Here is a 17,904-nt window from a genome sequence, read left to right on the forward strand (position 1 = left end):
GGGGCATTGTGGAGAAATTAAATTTGTGCATGGCAGAAGGAAATTGCTTGAAGGAGGCCCTGGGGCCCTGGCAGCTTCCCAAGGATGTAAGATGCTGGCTCCAGACTTCTCAATAGGAATTGGCTTGAATAAATGTGTAGGAGGAGTTAATGGGAAATCATAGAATAGGAGAGTTGGAAGGTAATCCAGTCGAGCCCCTGCAATGCAGGAATCACAGCTAAAGAATCTCTGACAGATGGCAATCCAACTTCTGCATTAAAAACCCCCTCCATTGAGGGGGAGTTCATCACTTTTTGCGGTACTCCGTTCCAATGTCAAACAGCTCTTACCATCAGAAAGTCAGTTTAGTTGGAATCTCCTTTCTTTTCATTTGAATCCATTGGTTCAGGACCAAGTTTGCTCTATCTTCCATGCAACAGGCCATTCGAAATCTGAATGTGACTATCATAAGTCCTCTTTCAGCTATCTAGAGATGATGGAGGAACTTGTTTGGTCCACCTTTCTCAGCAGACCAACCCACTCTGACATTCTAGAACTTGCTTGTGGATTGGAAAGCAGCTTTCAATCAGATCACACAATTCTCCAGGGTTTGCAATGCAGTTTTGGAGTACAGAAAATGTGCACAAAATGCAGGTTGTACAGGGCATGCATGGACAAATATGGATTTTTTAATTTGGTTTAGAACGTGAAGCACATTTATACAAAATGTGTACAATTTAAATGCAGACTTTTTGTTACAGCCCTTCAAAAAAAAAAAAATCCACACAAAATAGGATAGGAGAGATCTATGACTGAGCACCAGTGAGATGTTTTGTTCATTCTGTGCACCATTCCCCTTCTCCCTGCTTTTCCCCTTGCTGCCACAACTAAGGTATGTGCAAATAATCCTCAACTTCCATAATGCCTTTTGTCCCCACAAGAACTACACAGGTGAAAACAGCAGTAAGAATCCCAGCCATTTCCCATTCTTCCCACATTTATTTGCACAACAAAAACCTACATACAGCACTATTTCACAAGCAGCTTCTTTGACTTTAATTCTGCTCATTCAAAAGGTGGCCTGGCAATCAACAGATTAAGCTGATCATACTTTGGGCAGTTTTTCTACCACAGTTTGCTAACTGCAAAGGTTAGGACTCATCCACAATTCTGCTTGTCCCACACCTAGACAGCATAGGTCTGAGCAGTTTTGCCTTTGCCCACTGCTTCCCCCCTGAAAACTATTTAGTGCTAAATTGGAACTAAAGGCAATTCATGGAAAACCTGATTGCTCTTTGTTCTGATTCAGCTCTAAAGTTCTGGTTTCCCTTGGGGAAAGTGGAGGGGCAAACAGAGGTCTGGATAAGCCCAAAGTGTCCTCTTCTCATATGTGCAGAAGAGAAGGAAGTACCAAGGCCAAGGTTTACCATGGTTTGCACATAATGACAAACCATCATTTGGACCTAGCCTGTGAGTGCAACAAAATATAGCATGAGCAAGAGTGAAATATTTTGCCCCTCCCCCCAGAAAATAAATCAATTTTACTAAACATCACATTATTAAATGAACAGAATGTGACTATTGATCATTGCCTTTTCAATTGCAATTCAAGCTATTATGCAAATGAGCAGGTCCACTAAATATTTAGGCGTTCATATTTAACCAAATAGATGTGGATGATAATTAAGCCTGAGGGGATGGTGGTGGAAGCTTCTGTTTCAAATAATATACATTAAGTCAGCTTGTTTGTTTGTTTTTAAAACATCCCGTCCTCTGAGAAATGCATGCGTACTTATGGAGGGGGGCATTGTTAATTCCACTTTGGATGCGAACTTCCTTATGGCATCCTGTCACTAATAGCTGTCAATGTGAGTAATAGACATTTTGTATGTGCAGCTAATTAGGCACTTTGTAAATGGATTCTGGCTACAGCACATGTGCCTCTGCAGTTATGACCCAGGCTTCCGGGTGAAAGGAAACCAATTAATTACGGGACCGTATGTGTGTGCATTTGTCACATGAGACAGCGTGAACAATTTTGAAGTGCATATCAAACTAGCAGAAAGGTTGCAGTCCAGAGTAGAAGTAGTTCTGCTTGTCCTGTGAAGTTGGAGGTGATGGCCACCAACTTGAATCACTTTAAAGGAGGACAAAGCCATGAAAGATAAGGCTACCAGTACTCACTAACCCTCACGGCCATGCTTTGCTTCCACAATTGGAGGCAGCAATGCTTCTGAACACCAGTTGCCGGAAACCACAGAAGGGAAGAGTGTTGTTGTGCTCAATTCCTGCTTGCAGACTTCCTGTAGAAGGCTAAACTGGCAAGTCCCTCGTGTAGTGTTTCAATACGTGCTATTGGAAAAACACAGGAATCTGCCTCATACTGAGTCAGACCATTGGTCCATGTAACTCATACACTGATTGGCAGCAGCTCTCCTGTGTTTCAGATAGGAGTCTCTCCAATCCCAACCTTGAGATTTGGGGAATTGAACCTGGAACCTTTTGCATACATACCACTCAACTACACTTTCCCCAGAGATCATTCCCTCTGCTGGAGTTAACAATTAAAACTTCAAGATCAGGGCAAAACTGAACAGTGTCTGAGTCATGTATATGAGCTATATGTACTGATCAGTATGGCAACTGGAGAATTTGCTGGAAATCCTCTTTCATGTTACATTTGTCTTCACATATAGACTGACAGTCTTCTTTCAGTGTTGATAAAGGGCACAGAAGGTGCTGACATAAGAAACAGGGGAAATCAGAAGAAGCTGTGCAGGTTTTACAAATACCTTTGGACAAAAGACACAGGGAAGTTCTCCTATTCATGCTTCATTTAGATGGATGAGAGTGCACAAATCAGTGCTGCCACGAGAGACTTGAGAGTACTTCAAAATTCCTTTGCTCACATTCAGAAGAAAGTGCAAGCCTGGAATAATGTATTGCCCAGAGTTTTCTGAGCTAGCTGCATCCCTGGTGTAGCTTAATTGACTTTCATTGGGACAATCTTGGTCTCCATTCATTCAGAATTGACAAATGGACCTTGAGAACAGATATACTCTAAGCTACCCAAAGCAACTCCCAGAATGAATGAAAAATAGAAGCCAAAGCTACTTTCAGCCAGAAATTATTCTGTCAGTCGATAAGATAGGCCATTTAAAAAAGAAAGAAAGAACCATTGAAATATATATTGGGAGAAAGGTAAAAAAAGGTATTTGTGCGTGTGTGTATGCCTGCATTCACATGGCAGTTTAGTCCATGGGTAGGCAAACTAAGGCCCGGGGGCCGGATCTGGGCCAATCGCCTTCTAAATCTGGCCCGCGGATGGTCCAGGAATCAGCGTGTTTTTACATGAGTAGAATGTGTGCTTTTATTTAAAATGCATCTCTGGGTTATTTGTGCGGCATAGGAATTTGTTCAACCCCTCCCCCCAATATAGTCCAGCCCCCCACAAGGTCTGAGGGACAGCGGACCAGCCCACGGCTGAAAAAGTTTGCTGACCCCTGGTTTATTCCATTTCCCTGATATTTCCCTGTTAATTCCCACATTATAATTGAGCCTTCACATGATGCAAATACCACCTTTGGAAAATGAATGGACTATAACACATGTTTAGCACACATTTCTGTGCTATTTGGTTCCAGGAAAAGAAATTCCACAGTATAGTGTCAAAACTTGGAGCATCACATCAGCATGCAGGCTTTTCCTTTTGTTTTCATGGAGGAACAGAAAGATGCATGTGCATAAAGTTTGGGGAGTAGCCATGTTGTCTAGTGGCTACACACACTGGTGTGAAGGAAACTTTGTGTGACATGCCAGTAGATCAGTGAAAAAGTCAAAGTTCCATAACTGTTCCACTGGTACACATAAGTACAACTGTCATACACTTCAGGGGACTTCCACCTAATCAGGAACCCAGAGGTTGTTTTACTGGGAAACATTTCCGCATTTAATGATCCCCCAACCACTGAAACCCTCCTGCATTTCCCCATGTTGTCCAGGAACACTGTTTGCTAACAGTTGTTATAGTTTAATGGGAATTTTATCCGGTTGGTGCTTTTGTGGGAAGGTCATTCTAAGTGTAGCCACACTGCTTAAATTCTTGATTTTGATTCAACATTTGGGGGCTGCATCCAGCTAAATTTGATTCTTGAGTAGAGCCACTGAAATTAATGGATTTAAGTTTATGGACCCATTAATTTCAATGGGTCTGCTCTGAGTAGGACCTAGTTGGCTGTAATTTTAAGATTACTAAGAGCGGGTTGGGAAATATGTATGCTGCATCCCTGTGTATATTGCAAAGAAAATGTAACGAGAGGAAGAAGCCCCACATGTAGCTGTAAAATGTGCTAAAATTCAAGGGTCTTATTTCATAGCAGCTGTAATTACAATCTAAAAGGTTATGCCTCTGTTTCTTTAGTTAATGAGTCTAATTTTCTTTTAAAGGCTATTTTGAGTCTTTCATTCTTTTCTCACTCCTCCTACTCCAGCTGAAGAGAGTAGCCACACCTGCAGGCGGATTCAATTAATAGTCGACACTGCATACACTTTACCAGTATAATTTACATTTCTTTTTGCTAATTAATTCATTGACTAATGCTAAATGTAGTGCCACACTAATCGGCACAGTGTGTTAAGTACTACCTGGCTATAATAGTCAACGTACCTGGAGGCGACATAGGCTTATTCATGTGTATATTGAGGTCTGGATCCAAAGAGTCTCACAACTGGTTCTGTGCATCAAAAGTGGTTTGGGACTTCTGTTTCTGGGACAACAGGTCCATTTGCTTTCTATCCAACTGTTTTTTAAATGGAGAGGAATTTTGGTAGTGCAATAGAGGTGCCTGCTGTGGACGACCCTGGGCCCTGAAATTTCAGCGGCACCCTGTATGATGCCAAAATTCAGCACCCCCTGCCTCTCATTCTAAATCATAGTTGTGATGTCCCCTGTAGTGCCCACGAGGCTCCACACACAGTGTAAATGGAACCAGTGCTGATCTCCTAAATCCGCTTGAGGTGTCTGCTTTTCTAATGCAGGTCAAAAATCCCTTTGGACACTAGAAATGGTAAGATCACAAGAACATAAGAAAAGCCGCACAACTGGATCAGACAAAAGAAAATGATTGGCATCAAAGTTCCATGTCACAGCTTTTGGTTAAAATGGTAGTAAACTCCAGGTGAAAAGGGATATACTCATGTGAAATAATACCAGTCAGCCCTAGGAAGATGGGAAACTGGAGACAGAATCTGGCATTGATTTGCATCATTGCCAATTAATGGGATGGTTTTTCCTTTCTTTTTTGGAGAGTATTATTTAAAAAGTTACATCAGCACAAACCTTTTGCCTGCTACTATTTCAATCCTTTCTCTACACCACACACAATGCAACACAAGCAATGTACCATGTTTGGATTTCAGTAGAGTGAAACAGCAAATATACTTTATTTGAGGAAGACTCTCTGCCAAGTTTTAAAGGCCTGCTCTTGGAAATACTCAACGTTGAATTGACACGCATTTAAACAAACATAACCTTCCCAAGCATATTTTAAAAGCATTTGCTGTGTGCCATGGTGAAACCATCCACAACCTCCCTACAGAAACCTCCGCACAGGTCTGAAGCACAGAGGGTGCCCATCAGCTTCTATTAGATCCAAGATCAGGTTGAGAAGAGCCCTGCTGGATCAGGCCAATGGCCCATCCACTCCAACATCCTGTTCTCACAGTGGCCAACCAGGTGCCTGTAGGAAAGCCACAAGCAGGATGCAAGCGCAAGAACACTCTCTTCTCCTGAGTTTCCAGGAACTGGCATGATTGAACAAGCAATGCTCAACTGTTTTGCATCTTAAAGTAAATGTTTACCTCTTTCCTGGTGAATTCCGGTGCATGGTCATTTTTATCATCAACGACAATGGTTGCTGTGGCAGTGCCAGTTAACCCAACGTCCATGCCCCCCATGTCTTTTGCTTCTATGATGAGCTCATATTTCGGATTCTCCATTGTCTGCAGAGATGAAAAAATAATAATACATTACCCAGTGTGCAATGCATTGATCTCATTTTAGAAATATCCATTATGGCATCAGAGGCACCCTTAGGTAAAACTGATCTGCAGGATGTTTTTCTATTAAAAGAAAGAAGGCAACTGGCTTATTACAAAAGCCAGGAAATGCTGACAAATAGATGTGCTGAGAATTTTGCCTAACTATCTATGCCAGTTTTCACCAACCTAGTAACTTTCAGATATGTTGAAGTGCCCCAACCTGGTGATTGCCATCCTTGACTATTGGTCACCCTAGCTGGGGCTGATGGGAACCATAGCCCAAAACATCTCTTCCAGCCTTCTCCAACCTTGTGCCCTCCAGATGTTTTGGACTACAACTCTCTCAGACTCTGATCAGCTATAATCCAAAGCATTTGGAGGGCATCAGTACAGGGTACCTTTTCTTGGACTAGCAAGCATGACAACTCTTATTTTTTTGTCTGAAAAGCATGTAAAATGGTGGAAAATAAGAACAGTATGTTCCTAGCAGCTCTGTTTTAATTCCGGAGTTGTTCTGCCTCCTGCCATAACTGTTCCAGTTCACTCATTCTCTTTAATTGTGTCTTTTGAAGAGAAGTCTCTTGTTCCTTTGCTTCCTCTTATTTCAATCCTACCTCCACATGAGGAGAGGGACATAGCCACACCCAGTGTATTTCAAGTGACCTACTCTATTTCAAGCTCTACCAGGAACGGAGATTAACTGTATGGAAATGGTATTAAAACTTATTAAAGGTGACATTTCCTCGATTTGTGTGGCTGTCTTGCATGGGCCCATCTGCTGGGAAACCTCAAGGGCCACATCGCTGATGGGGAATGCAGATGGGAAGGAGCAGGTGGTGGTCATCTTCTTTTAAAGTCATGAGCTACTTCACTCATGCATTCTCAAAAGCTATTATTCTGTGATTCACAACAGTGATATAGGAGAAAGACTTTAAAAGGACAGGAAGACATTTAGCCATTGAGAAAGAGAGACAAATGACTCCACTTTAGAACAACTTTCCAACTGAATGCATTTGGGAAAAGGCTGGGAAAGGAGTGCTTTAACAATCAATTCTTCTTCACAGGGAACTCTGGGAATTGTAGCTCTGGGAGAGGAATAAGGGTTTCCTAACAACTCTCAGCACCCTTGACCAACTACAGCTCCCAGAATTCTTTGGGAGAAGCTACAGCTGTTGCTTTAAATCTATGGTGTGAGTGTGGCCACAGAAAGAATCATTATAAAGTCAATTCACTTCTTTCCCTCTGCTTTTCGGAGACACAGAGCACTGTGCTATATCCACTGAGCATATGTGTATGTGAACCACTGGGAACTGTGTGTGCTTCCTGTTTAGGAGTTGAGTGTGGTATTCAACTAAGCTTCCCTGACAGCAGACCTGTTGAAATGAACAAACATGAGTAAGCTAGGTTTTTTTTTAATTTCAATGGGTTTATTCTGAGTAGAATTTAGTTAAGTACCAATCTGAGTTCTGAAACTGTCTCCTGCTTCATCCAAATGCCATTTTAATTGCACCCACAGCAACTAATTATCAACTGTGTAGATGTTCTACTCCATTCACTCAAACAACAACATGAGCTTTCACCGTTTGCTTGTTTGCCTATTATTCTTATATAGCTTTGTAGTGGGTGAAAATCTTATGGGATGGGATAACGAAACTCTTCCCTTTATTATTCCAAAAGGTAATGTGGATCCATCGCAGCTTTATCCATATTTGCCGACAATGTGCTTTTTCAGCATCAGTAAGGCATGAGGGGACCAGTCAGCTAAGAATGGTGATAGTTGACTGCTCTTCAAAAGCAACAGAGATGGAGTTGGACGGGAGAGGGGACCACATGTTGGTAAGAGGAATGCAAGAGGGAGATACAGAGAGAATGCTGATGAAAAGTTGCATATGACAGACACAGGGTGGGGAAGAGGAGAGAGAGACTGAGCAACTTGTTCTTTGGAGAGAAGCTGGTGACAATTATTGAGTGGCAATGATGAGCTCCTGTAGAGTCCCACCACGTCCAATAATCAAAAGGCGAGCTGACATGATGTAGCATCCTCAGAGATGAGTGACTATCAAATTCTAGGACCCAATTATACATTCTTTCTGCAGTCCAAACTCCTATAGTCATCGCACACACCACAAAGCAAGAAAGTGTTCAGAAAATGCTGAATATTCCAATTAAGGTGGTTTTTATCTCCTCCCACAGATCCGTTACAAATCTAACAAGGCTTATAGGGCAATCTTACTCATGCTTACTCAGAAGTAGTAAGTGTGCATAGGACTGGAGACTTTGATTGCATTGTTAGACGCTCCCCATTTCCCTGAAAAGTGAAAAGTCCAGGGGCAGCCATGTAGGTCTTAAGCTGCGTACACAATAAACAGTGAAAGCACACTGAAAACACAGGACTTCCCCCGAAGGATCCTGGTTGCTGGGCAAGTGTTTATGTCTTTTCACTGTCATTACTTTAATTACCCTTGGTTTTAAACAGAATTGCTTTTTTCATCACTTTAAGGCTTGATTATTGTAAAAAGCAGCTGATGATATGTCATCTGATAATGTTTAATGCCATCACCGGGGTCTGCCCTTTATGTCATCACTGGGGGCTGTCTCAGGTTTGGGCCCTGAAATCTCAGGGTCAGGGATGCTCCAGACCTTGCAACCCTAGTGATATACAAACAACACATGTTTATTAGAAGTTGTAGAAGCAGCCCTACATTGGTTGCCATTGCCAGTTCCTTTAAAGGCCCAACTCAAAGCGCTCATGTTAGTGTTTAAAGCCATAAATGACTCAGGCCCCAAATTCCTGAAAGACCACCTCCTTCCCTACAGACCCCTCAGGTATTAGGACTAATGGAGGGGACCCTATTAGTTGTTCCACTGCCCTCATAGCTGGGTGGGATGACCTGGGGGAGGAAATTCTCTGTGGCAGCTCCTAAGTTGTAGAACTCCCCACCCACAGAGGTGTGTCTGCATACCCCTCAACCATCCATTTTAAGTGAGACATCCTGGATTTACAGAAGCCATCCCAACTTCTGATTGGATCTCTGAATGTCCCATTTTTTGGTCCAGCGCTCCAGCTGGTTCATGCCAGAGTGCTGGACCAAAAGACACTCAGGTTTGAGTTTCATACTCTGGCATGAATCAGCTGGCTCCCATGAGAGTTCGCGACCCAAAAATGAATGTCCTAATTTTTATTAGCAGGATGTTGGAGGATATGTTTCTGGCATCTTCATTGTACAGCTTTTGGCAGATGCTGAAGATGTACCTCTTACCCTGGCTTTTGCCAGCTGAGATGTAGATTGTGAGGACCCACCTTATTTCCATGACTGCAAGTTGCTTTAAACTGCTTTTGACATTGTGCTTTAATTGTTGTAACCAGCCCTGGGACTTTATGGTGAAGGGTGGGATGATAACGATGATGTCCTGCCGAGCAACTGATTGCTGGTGTCTGCAAGCCGTACATTCTTTGCCCCACGTGGTTTAAAATCAAGAAAATGAGCAGTTTGCCAAGGGACAGGTGCCTGCAAATGCTGCTTATTACAATGAGCCATGTCTTGGGATGCCCTATATGGTATCAGATGCAAAGCAGGTAAGTATGGCATGGGGAAAATGACCTCAAGGGACACATTTTAACACCTGCTGGGCCTGATTAAGTCCATGGGCTGGAGGTACCCCACCAGTGTTTTCAATAATAACTCACATATTGTACTATGCATGAGGTTCTGTCCCCAAAGCCAATTTACTTCCTTTGCAACAATTAATTATTCCCCCCCCCCCCCGTTCTCTGTCTTTCACGGTCTGTTCCAAATATTGGGAGTTTAGTGCTGCTGGTATTCCATATAATATCTGGCGGTATTCAGTGCTAATCTCAGGGTTGTGAGTTTGAGCCCCACATTGGGCAAAAGATTTAGGCATTGCAGGGGGTTGGACTAGATGGTATCTTCAACTCTACAGTTCCCAAATTCTATGATTCTATTTGCACAAGCCGAAACACTGCCACCTTTTGAAATTTGCACTCCACACAATTTTGGTAATGCAGTTCTCTAGCCAAGTATTCTGTACAAAAATGCATATATTTGAGTGAAGTGTGGAGATATTAATAAAAACAAATGATGTATAGTGGGGAGTGTATATTATGTGCATATTTTAGAAACCCGAATACAAATTGCATATAGTAGGAGAAATCAACGGTAAAATGCTGGTGAATTTTCAAGAGATTTCCCTCACCCCCAATATTAAAAAAACAAAAACAAAAGTGCAAACTGATATCGAAATGTAGTGAACTAAATGTTTAAGACTTGGAAGAATGAGAAACCAAAATTGACCAACTCTGACATCCTTAACCCACCATAACTTATAGCCATCAATGTCCTCCATTAATTTTGTTTAACTTACAAGGAGGTAGCATAGATAGCACTAGAAGGCGTACTGCACACTCCACAGAGTAGCTTTCCAACCATTCAAATGCAGCCACAGAGACTCCAAAATTGCCAGAGTCAGAACTTTTGTAGAGCAAGAGAAAAAATCAAAGAGAAATGGTGTAATTCACCTCTTTTTTGACTTCATTCTCTTTGGCAGACCACAAATTTTGCAAGCCTTAGTCATTTTGCAGTAGGCTAAATGACTAAAGTGCAAATTTATGGGATAATGAAGGGGTTCCCTGCTGTAATTATATCAGTTCTCCCAACATCTAGCTACAGTTGATAAATGAGACACCATAGGAGCAATGATTTAATGCCCACCCATTAAGATCATTATACCTCTTTTTAGCTTTGACTAGGCTCTGTTTAAAGTGGGCACTTTTCCATGAAACAAGAGACATTGTTATAGATCCAATCAGGTTTGATTATGTGATGACATCACTGGTGGCAAAAATAAGTCAATCCGGAGTAAGAATAATATTGCCCATTCAATAAATATTGCCCTCACTCTGAATTGGCTTAATTATCCCTCATCAATGTCATAATACAGTATGGCCAAATCTCTTTGCCTTTGGGAATAAGATCTTTAGCTGCTGCTTCAGTGCCTATTTGTCTTTCAACTGGGGTTGCGGAGAATCCCTATACTGACATAGAAAAGTTAATTGGGCGGCATGATAGACTTTCAGGCCTCCCCCCCCCCCCCAAGAATTTGGTAGGAAAAATGTTCACTTCAAGAACGTTTTGAAAGCCTGCTCTCCAAAATGACCTAGGTTGCTCACAGATGGAATCCGATGTCCTGGTACACCAATAGCTTAATGAATACCTGAGAGGTATAGCAAGTGACCCAACATAGCTGATTGTACTATCCTGATTCTATAGGAATATGCATTAATGATTCAGATACAGTCAGCCACAATAAGCAGAACCTATAGGGACCAGAGAATCCACTATATTCAGAATTTCCAAATGCAAGAGGTAGAAATGAAGGGGTGTGGAAAAAAATATTTGAAAAGCATTTCAAAAAGTTCCTTTCAGAAATCAATCACAGCTGTCATATCTCTGAAACCATTTACAGCAGCAAGGAGGGGGGGGGGACCACCCACAGTGTTAATAATAATCTTGTCCACCTCCACACAACTGTATTATTGCCCTTACTGAATATTAAGAAGTCTTTCATCTAGTCCATCTATGAATATCACCAACAATGAGAATTAAAACTCCCCCCTAAACCAAGCAATCCGTCATTCTTTCCCTTGCCCCCACCACACCAAACACCAAGCTGAAATCTAGAGAGTTTTCTCTGTGGGTGAAGCTATGCAATCTCTAAGAATGCTGTGGTTTCATGACATTTCTGAGGCTTTAAAAACAAAAGAAATTTGTTTCAGCCAAGGAAAGATGAATAGCCCTAAACTCCCAATATTCGGAACAGACCGTGAAAGACAGAGCAGAGAAAAAATATTAATTAATCATTGCAAAGGAAGTAAATTGGCTTCTGGGACAGAACCTCACGCATACTACAATATGTGAGTTATTATTGAAAACACTGGTGGGTTACCTTCAGCCCATGGACTTAATCAGGCCCAGGGGGTGTTAAAATTTGGCCCTTGAGGCCATTTCCCCCACACCATACCTTCCTACCTGCTCTGCATCTGATGCAGCAAAATCAACAATTAGCAAAAACAGTAGTAGTATCCAAGGCCAAGGCCCAGCTCCATAGCAAGGGATTATGCAAGAGGCAAGATCAGGGTGGTTTGAGGTTATGTTCAAGTTGATCACTGAGCAGACAAGGGTATAGACAAGAGACAGCCCCAGGGGAGTCCATTATCAGATTCACAATAACCAAGAGGCCAAACTCATCAAAACACAGTGCTGGTACAAATGCATTGCTCCAGCAATTCTTCCAGCCTAGTACTGGGTTGGAGCTGCTGAAACCACACCTTAAATGAAGCTGACTCCTATCAGTTGTCTTCACCCAGAGGTCTCCTCAAGAGGAGGATCTTACTCCCCAATTTTGGCTCCTGGTGAGTCCTTGCCTATAGACAGGCACATCTCCTGATGGGGCAGGTTTCTGTCTGACATTCAAGATGACTCAATGAGTCAAGCTCAATACTCATTCAGTTCCAATATGAGAGGCCGAACTCACCAGTGTTGTTGATGGCCATTCCTCAGCTTCATCTAAGGATCCTGGCTCCTAACCCCAGTATTGAGCCAGATACAGGACACAATGTTACAAGTTCTACCCAGCACCTACTAAATTTATAAATAAATTATAGAGTGCCCTAAGAAGTGGTGGTGGTGGTGGTGAAATGCTCTCTCATAGAGGAAAATAAGCTTTCAGAAACTGGATGAGAGTTTTTGGTGTAGCAGTAGTTCAACCATAATGCAGGGATGCTCATTGTGGTGCCTTCCAGATGTCATTGCACTACAACTCCCTTTTACACCAGCCAGCATTGCCAAAGGCTGAAGATAATGGGGCACTCACACTTTACATGGTGGGTGCCCTTTGCGGGATTGCACGTGGTGCTACAGTTCCCAGGGAGCTTACTGGCAAACAGGGGCTGGCTTGCCTCTCAGTGTTAATTTCTGGAGGTTCACGCCCAGCCTCAGTAATCAAGTTTCTGGCTGGGAGGTGGGGCCAGCCCCATTTATAAACAGGGGGTGGAGCTGACAATAGCCAGGCAGTCGGCTCTGGAGATTCACCCTCCCTACCCTCCCTTAGTTTAATGTTTTCTTGTTTGCAGGTTAACTTTTTCTTCCTGTTTAGCGGGCGCTGGTACGGTCTTTGACTGGTTGCTGTTGAAGGACCGGGAAGAAATTTTCTTGCATTGGCAGGTTTTGTCTTCCCTGTAGCAATTCATCACAACTTTGGCGGTTATGGCCTTGGGTGGAATCCTTTATTTTTTTCTACCCGGGGAGGCGGGGGGTTTGAAGTGGTGACTCACCCCCTCCCCCGTGGCAGCAATTCCAGGATCCCCCTCTTAAAGGGGGTTATATATATGGGGGTCACTGGCCATACACTGAAAGTCGTCAGTGAACTACCCTGCATGCGGGGATATGGGCTTGGCTGTGTGCTACACTTACGTCTCGCAGAGCACTCCCATATCCCATTTACCCTGATGAGCCCCTGTTCCCCCCAGGCTGGGGGGCTGGGAGGGATACACACCCAAGGCCTAAACCAAGGTCTTCCTACATCTGGAAGTTTAATGAAGTTGTGGCCTAATTATAATTCCATACAACGTTGTCAGAGTCTTTATTCCTTCCTTATGATCCCTGGGGGCTTGGGCTGTTGCCACCTGGTCATGCAATGGGACTTACACTCCACAACATCTGAATGGCACAATGTTGGCTATCACACATCTAATGATTAGACTTGCTGCCGTTCTTCTTTCACATAAACTATGCAAATATGCAAGATAATGTACACTTGCAGGAAATAACAGCTGATGTTTATTTAAAACAATGGGATCATCCATCATTCCCCACCACCCCAAACCCACCTGCTATTAGTACCTATTCAATTTACCTGAAATAAAATAATCATATAGAGCAGCCAATGCAAACAAGTGTTATAACCCTGACAAATCAGGAATTGGAATTGAAGGAATGCAGCTATTCAGATTATCATAATATTAACATTTACTCTAAAGTGCCCATTGTGTTTGCAGGGCAAAGAGGAAACACAAGACCAGCTGCGCTTTCAGAGCGTGAATTATGGTTTGTCACAAACAAAACCTCACAATAACATTATTGTAACTCTCTTTTTAATTCCCCATTTTCCAATTATGATGCTTCAAAGGAAGTTCTACCATTTAATCAAAGCAATGTGGTATTTCTGCTATGGTGAAAACCAGTGTCTATTTACTGTCTGCAGGAAAAGCGTAATATGAATGTAAGAATTGGATAGAATGGGAAAGACAAAAATTGTCCTTCTGAGTACATTTGCCTGCCTACCGCCAATTCACTTGATTCATTTGCTTGTACATCATGCCCCATAAAGGATGCTTAAAATAATCCCAGCTATCTTGTGCAGGCATGCAGAGGCTCTGGAGCCAAACTCCAGTGCATCTCATTGATTTCAGTGGGGAGGAGAACATCCAGATGTGTGGAAGCACCTATAGAAATATATGTGGGGAGGGACCATTTTTCACTGAGAAAGCATGTTTTTTATGCAGGTCTCAGGCTCATTCCTGCCTAGTTATTCTCAAATCATTTATGTTCACAGTTTGTCACCTGACCCTATTCCAGAGCCCAGATCACCTCTGACCTGGCTTGAATTTGGCCCTGAATCAATTGGGGTGGGGCAGGGAGTAATGATTAATTAGGTTTTCTTAAACCTGAATTAAGCATAACATTGGGAAGGAATGGGAGAAGGAGTTACTGTCTCTCTCCCCTCCCCTGACCACACAGCAGAGAGCAAAAGGGTGGATCCTCTTGAGACCTGTTTCTCCAGTATATTTCTGAGGGGGGGACATGTTAGCACAGTAAACCCCAGCATTTGATCCTCTGCTCACCAGCTTGTCAGTGGAGGGTTCAACCCTGCTCCATTTATGTGTTCCTTAGTAGCCAAAGCACCTTCTTCCTGCCCGGCGCTGGCACCATCCCCAGATTGCTCTTGGATGCCCAACCTGACTTGGGGTGATCCAAGGCTTTCTTTACCCAACTTGTCCAAAGTCTGCATCCCTCCCAAATTGGCCTAGTTCGGTTTGGGATTCAGGCTTTTGCCAAATCCATTGCACAGGCCCACTTGCTAGGGGTAGTATAGAGGAGAAGGGTGATTGCTTTCAACTTCTGTTCTTGGGTCTCCCTAGAGGCATCTGCAGGGAAGAGGATGCTGGACTAGATGGGCCATTAGTCTGATGCTACGAAGCCTCCACCTGTAGGAGCTCCACACATATAGGGTCTTCAGATGAGGACACATTTGTAGAACGCTTTGAACTTTGGTCATGACAGCCACTGTTTAAGCACCAGACAAGGTGGGATAGTTTGTAAATCCTCCTCAAACATACTTTTCAAACTGGTGTCCTTTGGAGCAAATTCAATATTTGACCCAGATACAGCTTTACTCCATAATGAGTTTTTTTCTCTCTCTCCCTTTGCCCCTCCCCAAGTCTAACATTGCAAATAATGTGCGTTTATCACTGAGATCAGCAATGCCTGGATATTGGCTGCTCTCCATACCATTTAGGCAGGTGATTTGTCTCCTATAATCTGCAAAGAATTCTGATCAGCTGCCGCTATGTGTGGAAATAATCCTCAAAGCACTGCAATTCAGCTCTATGAGCTCAGGTAGATTTTATTTTATTTTATTTAGAAAGAGAGAAAAATACACCTCAATATGCCTTTAGTTCAATATGAAATCTGTGGGTCTTGATTTGAGAATGTGACATTAAACCACACATACAACTTTCCTGCATAAAGGTGCAAATTAAAGTTTTCCTTAAGTGTGCCGTTTATGATTCGCTAGAAAAATATCTTCCACCAGGGTAATAAAAGATAACGTGTTTTATGACAGCTCCCTTACGCCAAATTGAACATAATCTCTTATTAAGAGAATCAAAATGAACCTTACTCGGTTAACATTGGTGGGGAGGGGGGAGCAGGAACTGCAGAGACACCACATTGCTACAAATTAGGTGCACCAAAGGCCACATCCCCCTCAATACACCTCCTTATTCCCCCACAAGAAAGTAATGTGATAAAGGTCAAGGTGGGAAATGTATTCCTCTGTCTAATCTGCTTTGCAAATTAGTGCCGATGGTCAGAATGTCCAAGAGAACTCAATTACTGGAGTTTCCTGTCAAGCCTACCTCAACTGGATGAAATCATAGAGGTTAGTTTGGAAATTAGTGCTGCAAGGTGCAAAACATCCCACAATGCCAATTTTACATCTTTGGCATGATGTTAATGTTCTTCAATATTAAAGGGAAAGTGGTGTGCTATTTCACATCTCTCACTTTCCCCACCCATACTGGCACAAAGCAGGTGTTAGATGCAGTGAAAAACAGGGCAAGTTTCAATAGCTGGTCAGCCCTTGCCTTATTAATGCAGCTGCATTCAGTCTAAATATGGGGGGGGGGGAGTGGAACCTTCCCACAATGTCTTGACAGAAAGTCTGCAAAAGGGAACCTTCATGTTAAGCAGCTTCACATACATAGACTCAGAATATAAAGCAGCCTGCTGGATCAGGCCAGTGACTGTCTAGTCCAGCATTCTGTTCTCACAGTGGCCACCCCAATGCCTGTGGAAAACCCGCAAGCAGGACCCAAGCACAAGAGCAGTGGGAATTCAGAAGCATTACTGCCTCCAGCTATGGAAGTAGAGTATAACCATCATGGTTAGTAGCCATCAATAGCTTTCTCCTCAATGAATCTGTCCAATCCTCTTTTAAAGCCATCCAACTCGGTGGCCATCATTGCCTCCTGCAGGAGTGAGTTCCAACTGTGCACCATGTGAAGAAGTATTTCCTTTTATCTGTCCTGAATTCTCCAAAACTCAGCATCATTGGATGTCCACAAGTTCCATTCTTATGAGAGAAGGAGGGAAACTATTCTCTATCCACTTTCTCCATGCTTTGCACATTTGTATACACTTCTATCATGAAACCTTTCTTCATAGGAGAGTCGCTCCATCGCCTTGACCATGTTGGTTGCCCTTTTTGAACTTTTCAAACTGTACAGTTTGCTGTTGGGCATGAAGTGGCCAGAAATGTATCATCAGAACTTCCATTAGATCTGGGTCTGCTCAGTACTTGGATGGGTTACCTGCTTGGCAACCCCACCTGTGCCATTCATAATTGCATCACACCTTCACGCGCATCAGTGAAGATTGGCAAGGATATAAATGAAAGTAACAAGAAATCATAAATAACTCATACACAACCCAGCAGATCCTTCCGCATAGCTAAGGCCTATTTGAAACATCAGTGATATTTACAGTTTGGTGTCTGATAATTTAATCAAAGCAGGGTATCTAATATTAGTTGTAATCAGTATTTCTATTATCCCTTTATGTGTGGCCCCACCTTGCCTCCTTGTCCTCCTCCTCTTCCTCTGCTTCCTTTTTTTTTTAAATGGAAAGTTTATCTTAGTTTAGTGTTCTATTGCCAGCAGTAATTCCAGGTAGCTTTCAAAAACTAAGCACCCTGCAGAGAGTGTAATGAATCAACACATGAGATCAGCCTTGCCTAGTGACTGCATTTTTGTGCCTGTAGGGTAGTTCCTGAGGAATATAAATTCATCTGATTCGAAATGATCAGAGGAAAGATCACATAAATTGGATTTCAATTATATCATTGATGTTTTACCCCCAATATAAAAGAAGATGCCTACCTTACAATGGGAGGGTAAAATTGTCATCTCTATAGGAATATGTCTCCCACACACACTGATGAGAACATCAGTTTAATTTTCCATCTCTATCTTTACTAGGGTGTGTGTGCACCCCTGCTTGCTCATCTCGACAACCCACCTCAATTCCC

At 42.7% G+C, this 17,904-nt stretch overlaps 2 protein-coding genes across 4 annotated transcripts in view; one reads left to right on the forward strand and one right to left on the reverse strand.

Moving 5' to 3' along the window:
• SDR42E1 (short chain dehydrogenase/reductase family 42E, member 1) overlaps positions 1-17,904 on the forward strand; it is a 986,520-nt gene that overhangs the window by 218,580 nt on the left and 750,036 nt on the right. The window lies entirely within an intron of this gene.
• The window catches only part of CDH13 (cadherin 13), a 671,588-nt gene that overhangs the window by 96,516 nt on the left and 557,168 nt on the right, over positions 1-17,904 (reverse strand). For all 3 annotated transcript variants that reach the window (XR_014528541.1, XM_083513633.1, XM_083513634.1), the window contains exon 8: positions 5,839-5,979. Coding sequence is in view for 2 of the 3 variants with exons in the window: in XM_083513633.1 (XP_083369759.1) it covers positions 5,839-5,979 (141 nt within the window). In the remaining variant the exon portion in view is untranslated. The remainder of the gene's footprint in view (positions 1-5,838; positions 5,980-17,904) is intronic.

Source organism: Podarcis liolepis (assembly GCF_965112155.1).
Source record: "Podarcis liolepis genome assembly, chromosome: 7".
Classification (NCBI taxonomy): Eukaryota; Metazoa; Chordata; class Lepidosauria; order Squamata; family Lacertidae; genus Podarcis; species Podarcis liolepis.